Source organism: Bos javanicus, chromosome 2 (genome assembly GCF_032452875.1).
Source record: "Bos javanicus breed banteng chromosome 2, ARS-OSU_banteng_1.0, whole genome shotgun sequence".
NCBI lineage: Eukaryota > Metazoa > Chordata > Mammalia > Artiodactyla > Bovidae > Bos > Bos javanicus.
In genome coordinates, this window is record NC_083869.1 from 18,359,757 (window position 1) to 18,382,102 (window position 22,346).

At 44.3% G+C, this 22,346-nt stretch overlaps 1 protein-coding gene and 1 long non-coding RNA gene across 5 annotated transcripts in view; one reads left to right on the plus strand and one right to left on the minus strand.

Annotated features, from left to right (window-relative positions):
* Window positions 1-22,346, plus strand: part of TTN (titin) — a 275,391-nt gene that overhangs the window by 219,871 nt on the left and 33,174 nt on the right. For both annotated transcript variants that reach the window (XM_061434167.1, XM_061434175.1), the window contains 10 exons: window positions 666-953; window positions 1,048-1,338; window positions 1,430-1,717; window positions 2,071-2,658; window positions 2,759-2,863; window positions 3,291-3,488; window positions 3,595-3,891; window positions 3,992-4,579; window positions 4,671-4,973; window positions 5,075-22,180. In XM_061434167.1, the coding sequence (XP_061290151.1) occupies window positions 666-953; window positions 1,048-1,338; window positions 1,430-1,717; window positions 2,071-2,658; window positions 2,759-2,863; window positions 3,291-3,488; window positions 3,595-3,891; window positions 3,992-4,579; window positions 4,671-4,973; window positions 5,075-22,180 (20,052 nt within the window). The remainder of the gene's footprint in view (window positions 1-665; window positions 954-1,047; window positions 1,339-1,429; window positions 1,718-2,070; window positions 2,659-2,758; window positions 2,864-3,290; window positions 3,489-3,594; window positions 3,892-3,991; window positions 4,580-4,670; window positions 4,974-5,074; window positions 22,181-22,346) is intronic.
* LOC133257839 (uncharacterized) overlaps window positions 1-22,346 on the minus strand; it is a 149,027-nt gene that overhangs the window by 58,628 nt on the left and 68,053 nt on the right. For all 3 annotated transcript variants that reach the window (XR_009739713.1, XR_009739712.1, XR_009739714.1), the window contains exons 2-5: window positions 4,347-4,555; window positions 2,345-2,474; window positions 2,101-2,182; window positions 1,385-1,555 (exon numbers count right to left, since the gene is read on the minus strand). This is a non-coding gene — a long non-coding RNA (uncharacterized LOC133257839). The remainder of the gene's footprint in view (window positions 1-1,384; window positions 1,556-2,100; window positions 2,183-2,344; window positions 2,475-4,346; window positions 4,556-22,346) is intronic.

The following is a 22,346-nucleotide window of genomic DNA, read 5'->3' on the forward strand; positions in this document are numbered from 1 at the left end:
GTTTTTTTTTTTTTTTAACTAAGTAATGAGCTATTTTGGAGAAGGAAATGGCAACCCACTCCAGTATTCTTGCCTAGAAAATCCTGTGGACAGAGGAGCCTGGTGGGCTGCTGTCCATGGGGTTGCACAGAGTCTGACACAACTGAAGCGACTTAGCAGCAGCAGCAGTGAGCTATTTATCATTCTTAGGTTTTTATTTTCTCTTCCAATCCACCCCTCTCCATCTTAATTTCTTTTCCCACCATTTCTTCTTCACTTATTCTCCCTAATCAATGCTCCTATTGCTTTGAATTACACTCCACCCACTGTGTACTTTTCTTCCTACAATGAAACAAAGAAAGCCAGAGTGTACAGCAGAGTGCTTTCACTGGAAGAAAGCCCCAAATCAGTCATCTACTTGTAATATACAGAGAGTTTAAGAGTATGTAAGGTTCATGAGATAAGGAGATGCAGATCCTCCAGGGAAAACGTGGGCTGGCCCATAGGATACTAGAAAATAGAAAGGTCAATAATTGCTACAGAGTCTTAAGATAGTTGGCAAAAGTTCTGAGGATTATATTAAGGATTTTTTTAAGAACTAGAAATCAGAAACATATTTTAGGAGTTATCAGGCCAGTCCTTGGAAATACACATTACTCTAACTTTCTTCACTCCAACTTAAACAGTTCCACCTGAGGGAGAACTTGATGCTGATTTGAGGAAGACACTCATATTGCGTGCTGGAGTTACCATGAGACTGTATGTGCCAGTAAAAGGACGTCCACCTCCCAAGATAACTTGGTCTAAACCAAATGTCAATCTAAGAGAAAGGGTTGGACTGGACATAAAGTCCACTGACTTTGACACCTTCTTGCGCTGTGAAAAGGTGAACAAATATGATGCAGGAAAATACATCTTGACTCTGGAGAACAGCTGTGGTAAAAAGGAATATACCATTGTAGTGAAAGTGCTTGGTAAGTCTACATGGAAAAACAATCTATATATGTTTAAAATGCAGCCAATGTGTTTTTCAGGTATTCATTTCTTATTTACCCACTATTTATTCAGATACTCCCGGGCCACCCGTCAACGTGACTGTCAAAGAAATATCCAAAGATTCTGCTTATATTACTTGGGATCCTCCCATTATTGACGGTGGAAGCCCCATCATAAACTATGTGGTAGAAAAGCGTGATGCAGAGAGGAAGTCCTGGTCTACTGTGACAACAGAGTGCTCAAAAACAAGCTTCAGAGTATCTAACCTGGAAGAGGGAAAATCCTACTTCTTCAGGGTGTTTGCTGAAAACGAGTATGGCATTGGTGATCCTGGTGAGACACGCGATGCTGTCAAAGCTTCTGGTAAGCAAATGAAGCTACCACCCCATCATTCTGAGTCACACCTTACCTTGGTTTTCTGGGGCTTGGACTCATCATTTGTCCTTTGCTTTAGAAACCCCTGGACCAGTGGTGGACCTGAAGGTGACCTCTGTCACCAAGTCATCTTGTAGCATAGGCTGGAAGAAGCCTCGCAGCGATGGCGGAAGTCGAATCATTGGATATGTCGTTGATTTCCTGACTGAAGAAAATAAGTGGCAACGCGTCATGAAATCATTAAGCTTACAGTACACCACAAAAGACTTGACTGAAGGGAAGGAATATACCTTCCGAGTGAGCGCTGAGAATGAAAATGGAGAAGGCACCCCAAGTGAAATCACTGCTGTGGCAAAGGATGATGTCGGTAAGCCCTTAGCTATCATCTCCATTTTCCCTTTGTCATCAAAAGTGCACTCTTGGGACTTCCCTGGCAGTCCAGTGATTAAGACTTTGCCTTCCACTACATGGGGTTCTCAAATTCAATCCCTGGTCGGGGAGTTAAGATCCTACATGCCTCATGGCCAAAAAACCAAAGCATAAAACAGAAATAACCTTGTAACAAATTCAATAGAGACTTTTAAAATGCTCCATATAAAAAACTAAAAGTGCTCTTGAGCCCTATTCCTGGGCTTACATAAAAATCCTCTAAAAACTATAATGATCTGAAAAAATTAACTGCCTGGCATTAAAAAATGTCTTATCTCTGCTGTTTTACAGTGGCTCCCGACCTTGACTTAAAGGACCTACCTGATTTGTGCTACTTGGCCAAAGAAAACAGCAACTTCCGTCTTAAGATCCCCATAAAAGGCAAGCCAGTTCCATCCGTGTCCTGGAAGAAAGGGGAAGACCCTCTAGCAACAGACACAAGAGTCAGTGTCGAGTCGTCTGCAGTTAACACCACTCTTGTCGTATATGATTGCCGAAAATCTGATGCTGGAAAATACACAATCACACTGAAGAATGTGGCTGGCACCAAGGAAGGGACTCTCACCATAAAAGTTGTCGGCAAGCCTGGCATCCCCACTGGACCGATCAAATTTGAAGAAGTCACAGCAGAAGCCGTAACCTTAAAGTGGGGTCCTCCGAAGGACGATGGAGGTTCTGAGATCACCAACTACATCCTGGAGAAGAGAGATTCTGTAAACAACAAGTGGGTGACTTGTGCCTCGGCTGTGCAGAAAACCACTTTCAGGGTCATGAGACTCCACGAGGGGATGGAATACACCTTCCGGGTCAGTGCCGAAAATAAATACGGTGTAGGAGAGGGTCTGAAATCGGAGCCAATTGTTGCCAGACACCCATTTGGTAAGTGTCTCAAGGTCAGAAAACATAAAGCAGAACATGGTTCTGGTTCATTTCGAATACATTCCTGATTATAAATCTTGAATTATCTGCTTTTTCCTAGATGTGCCTGATGCTCCCCCACCTCCCAATATCGTGGATGTCAGACATGACTCCGTGTCTCTAACATGGACCGACCCCAGGAAAACTGGAGGCTCTCCGATTACAGGTATTTTCTTGGCTCTTATCCTAGAGCATTTACATTAATCTTCCTCCCCGAAAACAAGCTGAATCTGTGCTACTTACTTATAGTACTATCTGCACATCCAAAAGTATATGTTCCTTTTTTCAGTTCATCATGCATTCAGAACATTAAGAATTAAGCTAATTCATTAAGCTAACTTCATTTGAATGAAAAACTCCTAATGTAATAGTTAATAAAGGCTTTCTAAATGATAGTATCTATTTTTATAAGTTAAAATGTTTCAACAGAAGGTGCCATAAATAAGTCTATTCCAGGAGATAAAAATATCCCTAAGGCTAGGTAATAAAACTGTAGATACAGGAATGATTATTTGTTCTGTGTGTGTGTATTTAAAAATCAGGCTACATTTGTGCTTTCTATGTGAACTGACACATCACTGGGTCTTTTATAGGGTATCACATCGAGTTCAAGGAAAGAAACAGCCTTTTGTGGAAGAGAGCTAATAAGACTCCTATTAGGATGAAAGACTTCAAAGTGACAGGACTAACTGAAGGTCTGGAATATGAATTCCGAGTTATGGCAATCAATTTAGCAGGAGTAGGCAAACCAAGCCTGCCATCAGAGCCAGTTGTGGCCCTTGATCCAATTGGTAAGTCATTATACAGAGACTTTGTATAATGTCTCTTTGTATTTCCTCATGAAGAAAACATTGGTGTGTGGCTGACTGGGTTGGTTGGTTTGTTGCTTTATTTTAGATCCTCCTGGCAAACCTGAGGTTATCAGTGTAACAAGGAATTCAGTGACTCTCGTCTGGACTGAACCTAAATACGATGGTGGCCATAAGTTGACTGGGTATATAGTAGAGAAGCGAGAGCTTCCCTCTAAATCCTGGACAAAAGCCAACCATGTTAACGTCCCAGATTGTGCCTTTACTGTTACCGACCTTGTCGAGGGTGGAAAATATGAATTCCGAGTTAGAGCAAAGAATACAGCAGGTGCTATCAGTGCTCCATCAGAAAGTACAGACACCATTATCTGCAAAGATGAATATGGTAGGTCTATTTTTTTTTATGCACATTAAAAAAAAACAGTAAATTAAGCCACCTTCCTTTTCTGATTACAATGTTTGTTTTTCTTTTTTTTCCTTTGCAGAGGCACCAACCATTGTTCTTGATCCCACAATAAAAGATGGCCTGACAGTTAAAGCAGGAGACACCATCATTCTGAGTGCCATTAGCATTCTTGGCAAGCCTCTTCCAAAGTCAAGTTGGTCCAAGGCAGGAAAAGACATACGACCATCAGATATCGTTCAGATAACTTCAACCCCAACATCTTCCATGATTGCTGTCAAGTATGCCACTAGAAAAGATGCTGGTGAATACACCATCACTGCGACTAATCCTTTTGGCACAAAGAGTGAACATGTGAAGGTGACGGTACTTGATGTACCTGGTCCCCCAGGTCCCATCGAAATCAGTAATGTTTCTGCTGAAAAAGCAACACTTACATGGACACCTCCCTTGGAAGACGGTGGCTCACCAATTAAGTCCTATGTCCTGGAAAAGAGAGAAACTAGCCGACTTCTGTGGACAGTGGTTGCTGAAGATATTCAGTCTTGCAGGCATGTGGCAACCAAACTTATCCAAGGAAACGAGTATGTCTTCCGGGTCTCAGCTGTAAACCAGTACGGCAAAGGAGAACCCGTACAGTCTGAACCTGTCAAAATGGTAGACAGATTTGGTAAGTACAGCATAGAAGGGAACTGATTCATAAACCTTTGCAGCAGAGCTTAGGAAATCATAGATTTCTCACAAATTTGCTTCCTTTTCAGGTCCACCTGGCCCCCCTGGAAAGCCAGAGGTTTCCAATGTCACTAAAAACACTGCCACTGTCAGTTGGAAAAGACCAGTGGATGATGGTGGCAGCGAGATCACAGGGTATCATGTAGAAAGGAGAGAGAAGAAAAGCTTGCGATGGGTGAGAGCAACAAAGACTCCGGTTTCTGATCTCAGATGCAAAGTGACAGGACTGCAAGAAGGAAACACCTACGAGTTCCGCGTCAGTGCAGAGAACAAAGCAGGAATTGGCCCACCTAGTGATGCTTCAAATCCTGTTCTAATGAAAGACGTTGCCTGTGAGTATTTATCTTTTTCAACACAGCTCTTTGGGGAGTGCTGGTATTTAATTTTTACCAAATCCAAACCCTTAACATTTTTGTGCCTGTTTCCTTTCCAGATCCCCCAGGACCACCTTCAAACGCACGTGTCACCGACACTACCAAGAAGTCTGCTTCTTTGGCATGGGGCAAGCCTCATTATGACGGTGGCCTTGAAATCACTGGCTATGTCGTAGAGCATCAAAAAGTAGGCGATGAGGGCTGGATAAAGGACACAACAGGAACGGCCCTCCGAATCACTGAGTTTGTGGTCCCTGATCTTGAGACTAAAGAAAAATACAATTTTAGAATCAGTGCCATCAATGATGCTGGTGTTGGGGAGCCAGCAGTGATTCCAAATGTTGAAATTGTGGAACGGGAGATGGCCCCTGACTTCGAACTAGATGCTGAGCTTCGAAGAACTCTTGTTGTGAGAGCAGGACTCAGTATTAGAATATTTGTGCCCATTAAAGGTCGACCTGCCCCTGAAGTGACGTGGACCAAAGATGATATCAACCTTAAAAACCGAGCCAACATCGAAAATACAGAGTCGTTCACGCTCCTGATCATCCCAGAATGTAACAGATATGACACTGGTAAATTTGTGATGACCATAGAAAACCCCGCTGGGAAGAAGAGTGGCTTCGTTAATGTCAGAGTCTTGGACACACCGGGACCTGTCCTCAACCTGAGACCTACTGACATCACAAAGGAGAGTGTCACCCTGCACTGGGACCTCCCTCTGATAGACGGGGGCTCACGCATCACAAACTACATTGTGGAGAAACGAGAAGCAACACGGAAATCTTACTCCACGGTCACCACGAAGTGCCATAAATGTACTTATAAAGTCACTGGCTTGTCTGAAGGATGTGAATACTTCTTCAGAGTGATGGCAGAAAATGAGTATGGAATTGGTGAGCCAGCGGAAACAACAGAGCCTGTAAGGGCCTCCGAAGCACCATCACCACCAGATAGTCTTAACATTATGGACATAACTAAGAGCACAGTCAGCTTGGCATGGCCTAAACCCAAACATGACGGGGGCAGTAAGATCACTGGCTATGTGATTGAAGCCCAGAGAAAAGGCTCTGACCAGTGGACCCACATCACAACCGTGAAGGGGTTGGAATGTGTTGTGAAGAATCTGACCGAAGGGGAAGAATACACCTTCCAGGTAATGGCAGTGAACAGCGCAGGGAGAAGTGCCCCTCGAGAAAGCAGACCCGTCATTGTCAAGGAGCAGACCATGCTTCCAGAACTGGATCTCCGTGGCATTTATCAGAAATTAGTCATCGCTAAAGCTGGTGACAACATCAAAGTTGAAATTCCAGTGCTCGGTCGACCAAAGCCCACGGTTACATGGAAGAAAGGAGACCAGATCCTTAAACAGACACAGAGAGTTAATTTTGAAAATACAGCAACTTCTACCATCTTAAACATCAACGAGTGCGTCAGAAGTGACAGTGGGCCCTACCCATTAACAGCAAGGAACATCGTGGGAGAGGTTGGTGATGTCATCACCATTCAAGTCCATGACATCCCAGGGCCACCTACTGGACCAATCAAATTTGATGAAGTTTCATCTGATTTTGTCACCTTCTCTTGGGAGCCACCGGAGAACGATGGAGGTGTACCCATAAGCAACTATGTGGTGGAAATGCGGCAGACTGACAGCACCACGTGGGTTGAACTAGCGACTACTGTTATACGCACTACCTACAAAGCCACTCGCCTTACTACTGGAGTAGAGTACCAATTCCGGGTAAAAGCTCAAAACAGATACGGAGTGGGACCCAGCATCACGTCAGCACCAGTAGTTGCCAACTATCCATTTAAGGTCCCTGGGCCTCCTGGTACCCCTCAGGTGGCTGCAGTCACCAAGGACTCAATAACAATCAGCTGGCACGAGCCTCTTTCTGATGGTGGAAGCCCCATTTTAGGATACCACGTTGAAAGGAAAGAACGAAATGGTATTCTCTGGCAGACTGTAAGCAAAGCATTAGTACCTGGCAACATTTTCAAATCAAGTGGACTAACAGATGGTATTGCTTATGAATTCCGAGTGATTGCAGAAAACATGGCTGGCAAAGGCAAGCCAAGCAAGCCATCTGAACCTATTTTAGCTTTGGATCCCATTGACCCACCTGGGAAACCAGTTCCTCTCAATATTACTAGACACACAGTGACTCTTAAATGGGCTAAGCCTGAATATACTGGAGGCTTTAAAATTACTAGTTATATAGTTGAAAAGCGGGATCTTCCTAATGGACGGTGGCTAAAGGCCAACTTCAGCAACATTTTAGAGAATGAATTTACAGTCAGTGGACTAACCGAAGATGCTGCATATGAATTCCGTGTCATTGCCAAAAATGCTGCTGGTGCTATTAGCCCACCATCTGAGCCATCGGATGCTATCACATGCAGAGACGACATTGAAGCCCCAAGGATAATGGTGGATGTCAAATTTAAGGACACAATTACATTAAAAGCAGGTGAAGCGTTCAAGCTGGAAGCCGATGTTTCAGGTCGCCCACCTCCAACAATGGAATGGACCAAAGATGGAAAGGAGCTTGAAAACACAGCGAAATTAGAAATTAAAATTGCAGATTTCTCTACTAATCTGGTAAACAAGGATTCACTGAGAAGGGATGGGGGTGCCTATACCCTTACAGCAACTAATCCTGGTGGTTTTGCCAAACACATCTTCCATGTCAAAGTTCTTGATAGACCAGGCCCACCAGAAGGACCTTTAGCTGTATCTGAAGTGACGTCAGAAAAATGTGTGCTGTCATGGTTGCCTCCACTGGATGATGGAGGGGCCAAAATTGAGTATTATGTCGTTCAGAAACGTGAAACCAGCAGACTGGCATGGACAAATGTAGCCTCAGAAGTCCAAGTAACAAAACTGAAGGTCACTAAACTCTTGAAAAGCAATGAATACATATTCCGTGTGATGGCCGTAAACAAGTATGGCATTGGAGAGCCACTGGACTCAGAGCCTGTGCTTGCAGTGGATCCTTACGGACCTCCTGATCCACCTAAAAACCCTGAAGTTACCAGTATCACTAAAGATTCCATGGTTGTCTGCTGGGGCCATCCTGACTCTGATGGTGGCAGTGAAATCATCAATTACATTGTGGAACGGCGAGATAAAGCAGGCCAACGCTGGGTGAAATGCAACAAAAAGACCCTTACCGATTTAAGATACAAAGTGTCTGGGCTGACAGAAGGACATGAGTATGAGTTCCGGGTCATGGCTGAGAACAGGGCTGGAATCAGCGCACCAAGCGCTACCAGTCCATTTTATAAAGCTTGTGATGCTGTGTTTAAACCCGGCCCACCAGGTAACCCACGTGTTCTAGATACAAGCAGATCATCCATTTCAATTGCTTGGAACAAACCTATCTATGATGGTGGCTCCGAAATCACTGGGTATATGGTTGAGATCGCCCTGCCAGAGGAAGATGAATGGAAGATCGTCACTCCACCATCGGGGCTCAAGGCAACTTCTTACACCATCACCAACCTCACAGAGAACCAGGAATATAAAATTCGCATCTATGCCATGAATTCTGAAGGCATTGGGGAACCTGCACTTGTTCCTGGAACTCCAAAGGCTGAAGACAGGATGCTGCCTCCAGAGATTGAACTGGATGCCGAACTGCGCAAAGTTGTTACCATAAGAGCTTGCTGCACTCTGAGACTTTTTGTTCCCATCAAAGGAAGGCCAGCACCTGAGGTGAAGTGGACCCGAGAACACGGAGAATCTTTAGATAAAGCTAGCATCGAGTCCACAAGCTCTTACACCCTGCTTATTATTGGAAATGTAAACAGATTCGACAGTGGCAAATACATACTAACCGTAGAAAACAGCTCAGGCAGCAAGTCTGCATTTGTCAATGTCAGAGTACTAGACACACCAGGCCCTCCACAGGACCTGAAGGTAAAGGAGGTCACAAAGACATCTGTCACACTGACATGGGAGCCTCCTCTTATTGACGGAGGTTCGAAAATAAATAACTATATTGTTGAAAAGCGGGAATCGACGAGGAAAGCATATTCAACTGTTACAACAAATTGCCACAAGACTTCCTGGAAGGTAGACCAGCTTCAAGAAGGCTGCAGTTACTACTTCAGGGTCCTCGCCGAAAATGAATACGGCATCGGGCTGCCTGCTGAAACCGCAGAATCTGTGAAAGCATCAGAACGACCTCTGCCTCCAGGAAAGATAACGCTGGTGGACGTCACAAGAAACAGCGTGTCGCTCTCCTGGGAGAAACCTGAGCATGACGGAGGCAGCCGAATTCTAGGCTACATCGTAGAGATGCAGAGCAAAGGCAGTGACAAATGGGTCACGTGTGCCACAGTCAAAGTCACCGAAGCCACTATTACTGGATTAATTCAGGGTGAAGAGTACTCTTTCCGTGTGTCTGCTCAGAACGAGAAGGGCATTAGCGATCCGAGACAACTGAGTGTGCCAGTAATTGCCAAGGATCTTGTCATTCCGCCAGCCTTCAAACTCCTGTTCACTACTTTCACTGTCCTGGCAGGTGAAGACCTAAAAGTCGATGTTCCATTCACTGGACGCCCTACGCCAGCCGTAACCTGGCATAAAGATGATGTGCCACTGAAGCAGACAACCAGAGTAAATGCCGAGAGCACAGAAAATAACTCACTGCTGACAATAAAGGAAGCGTGCCGAGAAGATGTTGGACATTACATCGTTAAACTGACTAACTCAGCTGGTGAAGCTACTGAAACCCTTAATGTTATCGTTCTTGACAAACCAGGGCCTCCAACGGGACCAGTTAAAATGGAGGAAGTGACAGCTGACAGTGTTACTTTCTCCTGGGGCCCACCTAAGTATGATGGTGGAAGTTCTATCAACAATTACATTGTAGAAAAACGGGACACTTCCACAACCACCTGGCAGATTGTGTCAGCTACTGTTGCAAGGACAACAATAAAAGCTTGCAGGTTAAAGACTGGATGTGAATATCAGTTTAGGATTGCAGCTGAAAACAGATATGGAAAGAGCACCTACCTCACTTCAGAGCCTGTTGTAGCCCAGTATCCATTCAAAGTTCCTGGCCCTCCTGGCACACCGTTCGTAACACTATCCTCCAAGGACAGCATGGAAGTACACTGGAACGAGCCAGTCAGTGACGGAGGTAGCAAAGTCATTGGCTATCACTTGGAACGCAAGGAAAGAAACAGCATCCTCTGGGTTAAGTTGAATAAGACACCTATTCCTCAAACCAAGTTTAAAACAACTGGCCTCGACGAAGGCATTGAATATGAATTTAGAGTCTCTGCAGAGAACATTGTGGGCATCGGCAAGCCAAGTAAAGTGTCTGAAAGCTATGTAGCCCGTGATCCATGTGATCCACCAGGAAGGCCAGAGCCAATCATTGTCACAAGAAATTCCGTGACTCTTCAGTGGAAGAAACCTGCTTACGATGGTGGAAGCAAGATCACTGGTTATATTGTTGAAAAGAAAGAACTGCCCGACGGCCGCTGGATGAAAGCTAGTTTTACCAACGTCATTGACACTCAGTTTGAAGTAACTGGCCTAGTTGAAGACCACAGATACGAGTTCCGGGTTATAGCCCGAAATGCTGCAGGAGTACTTAGCGAGCCTTCAGAGAGCACAGGAGCAATAACGGCAAGAGACGAGGTAGAACCACCACAGATTCGCATGGATCCAAAATACAAAGATACAATTGTGGTGCATGCTGGTGAGCTATTTAAGATTGATGCAGATATTCATGGCAAACCGATACCAACCACTCAGTGGATAAAAGGTGATCATGAGCTCTCCAATACGGCTCGATTAGAAATTAAGAGCACTGACTTTGCCACCAGTCTCAGTGTAAAGGATGCAATACGCATTGACAGTGGAAGCTACATACTAAAGGCCAAAAACGTCGCAGGAGAGAAGTCAGTCACTGTCAATGTCAAAGTTCTTGACAGACCAGGGCCACCCGAAGGACCTATTGTTATATCAGGAGTTACAGCAGAAAAATGCACACTAGCTTGGAAACCCCCACTCCAAGATGGTGGGAGCGATATCATAAATTATATTGTGGAAAGGAGAGAGACCAGCCGCTTGGTTTGGACTGTGGTTGACGCTAACGTACAGACCCTTGGCTGCAAGGTTACTAAGCTGCTTGAAGGCAATGAATATATTTTCCGTGTAATGGCTGTCAACAAATATGGCGTTGGTGAACCTCTTGAATCTGAGCCAGTAACTGCCAAGAATCCATTTGTAGTGCCAGATGCACCAAAGGCTCCGGAAATCACAGCAGTGACCAAGGACTCGATGATTGTTGTATGGGAAAGACCAGCATTTGATGGCGGCAGTGAAATTCTTGGGTATGTTCTTGAAAAACGTGACAAAGAGGGCATCAGATGGACAAGATGCCACAAACGTCTGATTGGGGAGCTGCGCTTGAGAGTAACCGGACTCTTAGAAAATCACAATTACGAGTTCAGAGTCTCAGCCGAGAACGCTGCTGGACTTAGCGAGCCAAGCCCACCTTCTGCTTATCAAAAGGCTTGTGATCCTATTTATAAACCAGGACCTCCAAACAACCCCAGAGTCACTGATATTACCAGATCTTCCGTCTTCCTTTCTTGGGGCAAACCAATATATGACGGTGGCTGTGAAATCCAAGGATACATTGTTGAAAAATGTGACACAAGTGTTGGTGAATGGACAATGTGCACTCCACCAACTGGAATCAATAAAACAAACATAGAAGTGGAGAAGCTATTGGAAAAGCATGAATACAACTTCCGCATCTGTGCTGTTAACAAAGCTGGAGTGGGAGAACATGCTGATGTCCCTGGACCTGTTATAGTTGAAGAAAAGCTGGAAGCACCAGACATTGACCTTGACCTGGAACTGAGGAAAATTCTAAATATAAGGGCAGGTGGCTCCTTAAGGTTATTTGTTCCTATTAGAGGTCGTCCTACACCAGAAGTTAAATGGGGCAAAGTGGATGGTGAAATCCGAGACGCAGCTATCATCGACAGCACTAGCAGCTTCACCTCCCTTGTTCTTGACAATGTCAACCGATATGATAGTGGAAAATACACTCTCACCTTAGAAAACAGCAGTGGGACAAAGTCTGCCTTTGTGACTGTGAGAGTTCTGGACACACCAAGTCCACCTGTTAATCTGAAAGTCACAGAAATCACTAAAGACTCAGTGTCAATTACATGGGAGCCTCCTCTGTTGGATGGGGGATCCAAAATTAAAAACTACATTGTTGAGAAACGTGAAGCCACAAGGAAATCATATGCTGCAGTTGTGACAAACTGCCATAAGAATTCTTGGAAAATTGATCAGCTTCAAGAAGGCTGTAGTTACTACTTCAGAGTCACAGCTGAGAACGAGTATGGTATTGGCCTTCCCGCCCATACTGATGATCCAGTTAAGGTCGCAGAAGTCCCACAACCTCCAGGAAAAATCACTGTGGATGATGTCACCAGAAACAGTGTCTCTTTGAGCTGGACAAAGCCTGAACATGATGGTGGCAGTAAAATCATTCAGTATATTGTGGAGATGCAAGCTAAACACAGTGAGAAATGGTCAGAGTGCGCTCGAGTCAAGTCCCTTGAAGCCGTAATTACCAACCTAACTCAGGGAGAAGAGTACCTTTTTAGAGTTGTGGCTGTAAATGAAAAGGGGAGAAGTGATCCTAGGTCTCTTGCAGTTCCAATAGTTGCCAAAGATCTGGTCATTGAGCCAGATGTGAGACCTGCATTTAACAGTTACAGTGTACAGGTTGGCCAAGATTTGAAAATAGAAGTACCCATTTCTGGACGTCCTAAGCCAACTATTACCTGGACTAAAGACGATCTTCCACTGAAGCAGACTACAAGAATCAACGTCACTGATTCACTTGACCTCACCGTACTCAGTATTAAAGAAACTCATAAGGATGATGGTGGACATTATGGAATCACAGTTGCTAATGTGGTTGGTCAGAAGACAGCATCCATTGAAATTATAACCCTAGATAAGCCTGATCCTCCAAAAGGACCTGTTAAATTTGATGAAGTCAGTGCTGAAAGTATTACCTTATCTTGGGAACCTCCATTATATACAGGGGGCTGCCAGATCACCAACTATGTAGTTCAGAAGAGAGATACAACCACCACAGTATGGGAGGTTGTTTCTGCTACTGTGGCCAGAACGACACTCAAAGTGACCAAACTGAAAACTGGTACAGAATATCAATTCAGAATATTCGCTGAAAACAGATATGGACAAAGCTTTGCCTTGGAATCTGAGCCGATTGTAGCTCAATATCCCTACAAAGAGCCAGGCCCTCCAGGTACACCATTTGTCACAGCTGTTTCCAAAGATTCCATGGTTATACAGTGGCATGAACCAATCAATAATGGTGGCAGCCCAGTCATAGGTTACCACCTTGAGAAAAAGGAAAGAAACAGTATTTTGTGGACAAAAGTCAACAAAACTATTATTCATGATACCCAGTTTAAAGCAGTCAATCTTGAAGAAGGCATTGAATATGAATTCAGAGTGTATGCTGAAAATATTGTTGGTATAGGCAAGGCAAGCAAGAATTCCGAATGCTATGTAGCCAGAGATCCCTGTGACCCACCAGGAACCCCAGAAGCAATAATCGTTAAAAGACACGAAATCACTTTACAATGGACCAAACCCGCATATGATGGTGGAAGTGTGATTACGGGTTACATTGTAGAGAAGCGTGATCTGCCTGAGGGTCGCTGGATGAAAGCCAGCTTCACAAACGTCATTGAAACTCAGTTTACTGTGTCAGGTCTCACTGAAGATCAAAGATATGAATTCAGAGTCATTGCAAAGAATGCAGCGGGTTCAGTAAGCAAACCTTCTGACAGTACCGGACCGATAACTGCCAGGGATGAGGTCGAACTCCCAAGAATTTCAATGGATCCAAAGTTTAGAGACACAATTGTGGTAAATGCCGGAGAAACATTCAGGCTTGAAGCCGATGTCCACGGAAAGCCCCTGCCTACCATCGAGTGGTTAAGAGGAGATAAGGAGATTGAAGAATCTGCTAGATATGAAATAAAGAACACAGATTTCAAGGCTTTACTTATTGTAAAGGATGCCATTAGAATTGATGGTGGACAGTATATTTTAAGAGCCTCCAACGTTGCAGGTTCTAAGTCATTCCCAGTAAACGTAAAAGTGTTAGACAGACCAGGGCCTCCAGAAGGGCCAGTCCAGGTTACTGGAGTCACCGCTGAAAAATGCACATTAACATGGTCTCCACCACTTCAAGATGGTGGCAGTGACATTTCTCACTATGTTGTTGAAAAGAGAGAAACAAGTCGGCTTGCCTGGACTGTTGTTGCTTCAGAGGTTGTAACCAATTCTCTGAAAGTTACCAAACTCTTAGAAGGGAATGAATATATTTTCCGTATAATGGCTGTCAACAAATACGGTGCTGGCGAGCCTTTGGAATCTGCACCAGTACTCATGAAAAACCCATTTGTGCTTCCTGGACCACCAAAAAGCTTGGAAGTCACCAACATAGCCAAGGACTCCATGACCGTCTGTTGGAACCGTCCAGACAGTGATGGTGGAAGTGAGATTATTGGTTACATCGTAGAGAAGAGAGACAGAAGTGGCATTAGGTGGATAAAATGTAATAAACGCCGCATTACAGACTTACGGCTAAGAGTAACAGGATTAACAGAAGATCATGAGTACGAATTCAGAGTCTCTGCAGAAAATGCAGCTGGAGTTGGAGAACCAAGTCCAGCTACACTTTATTATAAGGCCTGCGATCCTGTGTTCAAACCTGGCCCCCCCATCAATGCACACGTTGTAGACACCACTAAAAATTCAATTACACTTGCCTGGGGTAAACCCATCTATGATGGTGGCAGTGAAATTCTGGGATATGTAGTAGAAATCTGTAAAGCAGATGAAGAAGAATGGCAAATAGTTACTCCCCAGACTGGCCTGAAAGCCACTCGATTTGAAATTTCAAAACTCACTGAACACCAAGAGTATAAAGTACGGGTCTGTGCCCTCAATAAAGTTGGTTTAGGTGAGGCTACAGCAGTTCCTGGTACTGTGAAACCAGAAGATAAACTTGAAGCGCCTGAACTTGACCTTGACTCTGAATTAAGGAAAGGAATCGTTGTAAGAGCTGGTGGATCTGTCAGAATTCACATTCCATTCAAAGGTCGCCCAACACCCGAGATCACCTGGTCTCGAGAGGAAGGTGAATTCACAGATAAGGTCCAAATCGAAAAAGCAGCAAACTATACCCAACTATCAATAGATAACTGTGATAGAAATGATGCTGGAAAATACATTCTCAAGCTGGAAAACAGCAGTGGGTCTAAATCTGCTTTTGTAACTGTGAAAGTTCTTGACACCCCAGGACCACCACAGAATCTGGCAGTCAAAGAAGTGAGAAAAGATTCTGTCCTTCTGGTGTGGGACCCACCCTTAATTGATGGGGGTGCAAAGGTCAAGAACTATGTTATCGACAAACGTGAATCAACCAGGAAAGCATATGCTAATGTGAGTAATAAATGCAGCAAAACAAGCCTCAAAGTGGAGAATCTTACAGAAGGAGCCATTTATTACTTTAGAGTAATGGCTGAAAATGAATTTGGAATTGGTGTTCCAGTGGAAACTGTTGATGCTGTGAAAGCATCTGAACCTCCTTCCCCACCAGGAAAGGTCACACTCACTGATGTGTCCCAGACCAGTGCGTCCCTGATGTGGGAGAAACCTGAACATGATGGTGGGAGCCGAATTCTGGGGTATGTTGTTGAAATGCAGCCCAAAGGAACAGAAAAATGGAGTGTCGTGGCTGAATCCAAAGTCTGTAGTGCAGTTGTTACCGGTTTGAGTTCTGGGCAAGAATATCACTTCCGTGTCAAGGCTTACAACGAGAAAGGACAAAGCGATCCGAGAGTGCTTGGTGTTCCCGTCATAGCCAAAGACTTGACTATACAGCCTAGTTTTAAGTTACCATTTAACACATACAGTGTCCAAGCTGGTGAAGATCTTAAAATCGAAATTCCTGTTATTGGCCGGCCAAGACCTGAAATTTCATGGGTCAAAGATGGCGAGCCTCTTAAACAGACGACAAGAGTCAATGTTGAGAAAACAGCTACTTCAACTATTTTGCACATTAAAGAAAGTAACAAAGATGACTTTGGGAAATACACTGTAACGGCAACAAACAGTGCGGGTACCGCAACCGAAAATCTCAGTATTATCGTTTTAGAAAAGCCTGGACCTCCGGTTGGACCAGTTCGGTTTGATGAAGTTAGTGCAGATTTTGTGGTCATATCTTGGGAACCTCCAGCCTATACTGGTGGCTGCCAGATAAGCAACTACATAGTAGAGAAGCGAGATACAACCACCACCACTTGGCACATGGTATCCGCAACAGTGGCAAGAACAACAATTAAAATAACCAAACTAAAAACGGGCAGTGAGTACCAGTTTAGAATTTTTGCAGAAAACAGGTATGGAAAAAGCGCCCCCTTGGATTCTAAACCGGTTATTGTACAATATCCATTTAAAGAACCTGGACCGCCTGGCACTCCTTTTGTGACATCCGTCTCAAAAGATCAAATGCTTGTGCAATGGCACGAGCCTGTTAATGATGGAGGCAGCAAAGTTATCGGCTATCATCTTGAACAGAAAGAAAAGAACAGCATTTTATGGGTCAAATTAAATAAGACTCCCATTCAAGACACCAAATTCAAAACAACTGGGCTTGATGAAGGCCTTGAGTACGAGTTCAGAGTTTCTGCTGAAAATATTGTTGGCATCGGCAAGGCAAGCAAAGTGTCGGAATGTTTTGTTGCTCGTGATCCTTGTGACCCACCAGGTCGCCCTGAAGCCATCGTTATTACACGAAACAACGTCACACTGAAATGGAAGAAACCCGCCTACGATGGTGGCAGCAAGATAACAGGTTACATCGTAGAAAAGAAAGATCTACCTGATGGCCGTTGGATGAAAGCCAGCTTTACCAATGTATTAGATACTGAATTTACAGTGAGTGGACTTGTGGAAGACCAAAGATATGAATTTAGAGTAATTGCAAGAAACGCAGCTGGCAACTTTAGTGAACCATCCGAGAGTACTGGCGCCATTACCGCAAGAGATGAAATTGACGCACCAAATGCCTCACTGGATCCCAAATATAAAGATGTCATCGTTGTTCATGCAGGAGAGACTTTTGTCCTGGAAGCGGATATCCGTGGCAAACCTATCCCTGATATCGTTTGGTCAAAAGATGGAAGAGAGCTTGAAGAAACAGCTGCCAGAATGGAAATCAAGTCTACTATTCAGAGGACAACCCTTGTTGTCAAAGATTGTATACGTAGTGATGGAGGACAATATATCCTGAAACTCAGCAATGTTGGTGGTACCAAGACTATACCCATCACTGTAAAGGTACTTGACAGGCCAGGGCCTCCTGAAGGACCTCTGAAAGTTTCTGGGGTTACTGCTGAAAAATGTTACCTGGCTTGGAACCCACCTTTACAAGATGGTGGTGCTAGTATTTCACATTACATCATTGAAAAGAGAGAGACCAGCAGACTCTCTTGGACCCAGGTTTCAACTGAGGTGCAGGCCCTTAACTACAAAGTCACTAAACTTCTTCCTGGTAATGAGTACATTTTCCGTGTCATGGCTGTGAATAAATATGGGACTGGAGACCCGCTGGAATCTGAGCCTGTTATAGCCCGTAATCCTTATAAACCACCAGGTCCTCCTTCACCACCTGAAGTCTCAGCAATCACCAAAGATTCTATGGTCGTAACATGGGCACGCCCAGTAGACGATGGAGGTGCTGAAATTGAGGGCTATATTCTTGAAAAGAGAGACAAGGAAGGCGTTAGATGGACCAAGTGCAACAAGAAGACACTAACAGATCTTCGATTCAGGGTAACTGGCCTTACTGAAGGGCATTCCTATGAATTCCGAGTTGCTGCTGAAAATGCAGCTGGTGTGGGTGAACCCAGCGAGCCTTCTGTTTTCTCTCGTGCATGTGATGCTCTGTATCCACCAGGACCACCAAGTAATCCCAAAGTGACAGACACTTCCAGATCTTCTGTCTCCCTGGCATGGAATAAACCAATTTATGATGGTGGTGCGCCTGTTAAGGGCTATGTTGTCGAGGTCAAAGAAGCCACTGCTGATGAGTGGACAACGTGTACTCCACCAACAGGACTACAAGGAAAGCAGTTCACAGTGACCGAGCTTAAAGAAAACACTGAATATAACTTCCGTATCTGTGCCATCAACTCTGAAGGCGTAGGTGAGCCTGCAACTATACCTGGTTCAGTTGCTGCTAAAGAGAGACAAGAGCCACCAGAAATAGAACTGGATGCTGATCTCAGAAAAGTGGTCATTCTGCGTGCGAGTGCTACCTTACGCTTATTTGTCACCATCAAAGGTCGCCCAGAACCTGAAGTGAAATGGGAAAAGGCCGAAGGTGTTCTCACTGACAGGGCCCAGATTGAGGTGACCAGCTCATACACAATGCTGGTAATTGATAACGTTACCAGATTTGACAGCGGTCGGTATAATCTGACACTAGAAAACAACAGTGGCTCTAAAACTGCTTTTGTAAACGTCAGGGTTCTTGACTCACCAAGTGCCCCTGTGAATCTGACTGTAAGAGAAGTGAAGAAAGACTCTGTGATACTGGCCTGGGAACCACCGCTTATTGATGGCGGAGCTAAGATTACAAACTACATTGTCGAAAAACGAGAAACAACACGGAAAGCATATGCTACTGTTACAAACAACTGCACAAAGAACAGTTTTAAAATTGAAAATCTCCAAGAAGGGTGTTCTTACTACTTCCGAGTCTTGGCTTCCAATGAATATGGAATTGGTTTGCCAGCTGAAACAACTGAACCCGTTAAAGCTTCTGAACCACCCCTCCCACCTGGAAGAGTAACTCTTGTCGATGTGACCCGTAACACAGCTACAATTAAGTGGGAGAAACCAGAAAGTGACGGTGGCAGCAAAATTACTGGTTATATAGTTGAAATGCAGACTAAAGGGAGTGAAAAATGGAGCATCTGCACACAAGTGAAGACTCTAGAAGCAACTATATCAGGCCTAACTGCTGGAGAGGAGTATATCTTCAGGGTAGCTGCAATTAATGAAAAAGGAAAAAGTGATCCAAGACAACTTGGAGTGCCAGTAATTGCAAGGGATATTGAAATAAAGCCTTCAGTTGAGCTTCCTTTCAATACTTTCAATGTAAAGGCCAGAGACCAACTGAAGATTGACGTTCCATTTAAAGGAAGACCTCAAGCTACTGTAAGCTGGAAAAAAGATGGTCAGACCCTTAAAGAGACAACTAGGGTCAATGTTTCTTCTTCAAAGACTGTAACATCACTAATAATTAAGGAAGCTTCAAGGGAAGATGTTGGCACGTATGAATTATGTGTTTCAAATAGCGCTGGATCTGTAACAGTTCCTATTACTGTAATTGTGCTTGACAAACCAGGACCTCCCGGACCTATACATATTGATGAGGTTAGTTGCGACAACATAACCATTTCTTGGAATCCTCCAGAATATGATGGCGGCTGCCAGATTAGCAATTACATCGTTGAAAAGAGAGAAACCACTTCTACAACATGGCATGTAGTTTCACAAGCAGTTGCGAGAACATCCATTAAAATAGTTCGTCTAGTAACAGGAAGTGAGTATCAGTTCCGCGTTTGCGCAGAAAACCGCTTTGGAAAGAGCTCCTACAGTGAATCTTCTGCTGTAGTTGCCGAGTATCCATTCAGCCCCCCGGGTCCTCCTGGTACTCCTAAAGTTGTGCATGCCACAAAATCCACCATGTTGGTCACCTGGCAAGTGCCAGTTAATGATGGAGGAAGTCGAGTACTTGGTTATCACCTTGAGTATAAAGAAAGAAGCAGCATTCTTTGGTCAAAAGCAAATAAAACCCTCATTGCTGATACGCAAATGAAAGTCTCCGGCCTTGATGAAGGACTGATGTATGAGTATCGTGTATATGCTGAGAATATTGCTGGAATTGGTAAATGCAGTAAATCTTGTGAGCCAGTCCCTGCAAGAGACCCCTGTGACCCTCCTGGACAACCTGAAGTCACAAATATCACAAGGAAATCAGTGTCACTTAAGTGGTCAAAACCACATTATGATGGCGGAGCTAAGATCACCGGATACATCATTGAACGTAGAGAACTACCAGACGGCCGGTGGCTGAAATGCAACTTTACTAATGTACCAGAAACATACTTTGAAGTAACTGAACTCACTGAAGATCAACGTTATGAATTCCGGGTTTTTGCAAGGAATGCTGCTGACTCAATTAGTGAGCCATCTGAATCCACTGGACCTATCACAGTTAAAGACGATGTTGAGGCTCCAAGAATTATGATGGATGTCAAATTCCGAGATGTCATTGTTGTCAAAGCTGGAGAGGTCCTTAAGATCAATGCAGACGTTGCAGGGCGACCTCTGCCAATAATCTCCTGGGCCAAGGATGGTGTAGAAATTGAAGAGAGAGCAAGAACAGAAATTGTGTCAACGGACTACACTACTTTGCTAACAGTGAAAGACTGTGTCCGACGAGACTCTGGGCAGTATGTGCTAACAGTGAAGAATGTTGCTGGAACTCGGTCTATGGCAGTTAACTGCAAGGTACTTGATAAGCCTGGCCCACCTGCAGGACCACTTGAAATAACCGGCCTCACTGCTGAGAAATGCTCTCTTTCCTGGGGACCACCCCAAGAAGATGGCGGTGCAGCTATTGACTATTACATTGTAGAAAAACGTGAGACAAGTCGCCTTGCTTGGACTATGTGTGAAGGAGAGTTAAGGACGACATTTTGTAAAGTGACCAAGTTACTCAAGGGCAATGAATACATCTTTAGAGTAACAGGTGTTAATAAATACGGTGTTGGCGAGCCCCTGGAGAGCATGGCTGTAAAGGCCCTTGATCCATTTACAGTTCCAAGTCCACCTACATCTTTGGAAATTACATCTGTGACCAAAGAGTTCATGACACTTTGCTGGTCGAGACCAGAGAGTGATGGAGGCAGCGAAATCTCTGGTTACATCGTTGAGAGGCGAGAGAAAAACAGCCTACGATGGGTACGTGTAAACAAAAAACCAGTTTATGATCTGAGAGTGAAATCCACAGGACTTCGTGAAGGGTGTGAATATGAATATCGGGTATATGCAGAAAACGCTGCAGGCCTGAGCCTTCCAAGTGAAAGCTCTCCCCTAATTCGGGCAGAAGATCCTGTGTTCTTACCATCTCCTCCATCCAAACCCAATGTCATGGACTCGGGCAAGACCAATATAACTATTGGCTGGGTTAAGCCCTTATTTGATGGTGGGGCCCCAATAACTGGATACACCGTGGAATTCAAAAAATCTGATGAAACTGACTGGCAAACTGCCATTCAGAACTTAAGAGGCACTGAATATACAGTAAGTGGACTAACCACAGGAGCCGAATACGTTTTCAGAGTAAGATCTATCAATAAGGTCGGTGCTAGTGATCCCAGTGATAGCTCCGATCCCCAGATAGCAAAGGAAAGAGAAGAAGAACCTGTATTTGATCTTGACACAGAAATGAGGAAGACCTTGATCGTCAAGGCCGGTGCCTCCTTTACCATGACTGTGCCTTTCCGAGGAAGACCAGTACCCAGTGTCTCCTGGAGTAAACCAGACACTGACCTCCGCACTAGAGCTTATATTGACTCCACAGAGTCTCGAACATCACTGACTATTGAAAACGCCAACAGAAATGATTCTGGAAAATATACATTAATGATTCAGAACGTCTTGAATGCTGCCTCACTGACCTTGGTCGTCAAAGTTTTAGATTCTCCTGGTCCTCCAGCCAACATTACTGTACATGATGTCACCAAAGAGTCTGCAGTATTATCCTGGGATGTCCCTGAAAATGATGGTGGGGCACCAGTGAAGAACTACCACATAGAAAAACGGGAGGCCAGTAAGAAAGCATGGGTCTCTGTGACCAACAACTGTAACCGCCTCTCCTACAAAATTACCAACTTACAAGAAGGGGCAATTTACTACTTCAGAGTCTCTGGAGAAAACGAGTTTGGTGTTGGTGTACCAGCCGAAACGAAGGAAGGAGTAAAAATAACAGGTATGTTTTAGGAACAAAGAAAACCTACATATCCATATTCATTTTCCTTGAATAGTGTGAATCATTTTAATTACTGTTTAAATGCTTTTGGTTCACACCTCAATCGATTCATACTATGGCACAAAAGGAACTCTTACTAATAGAGAAAGTTTTTCATTGATTTACA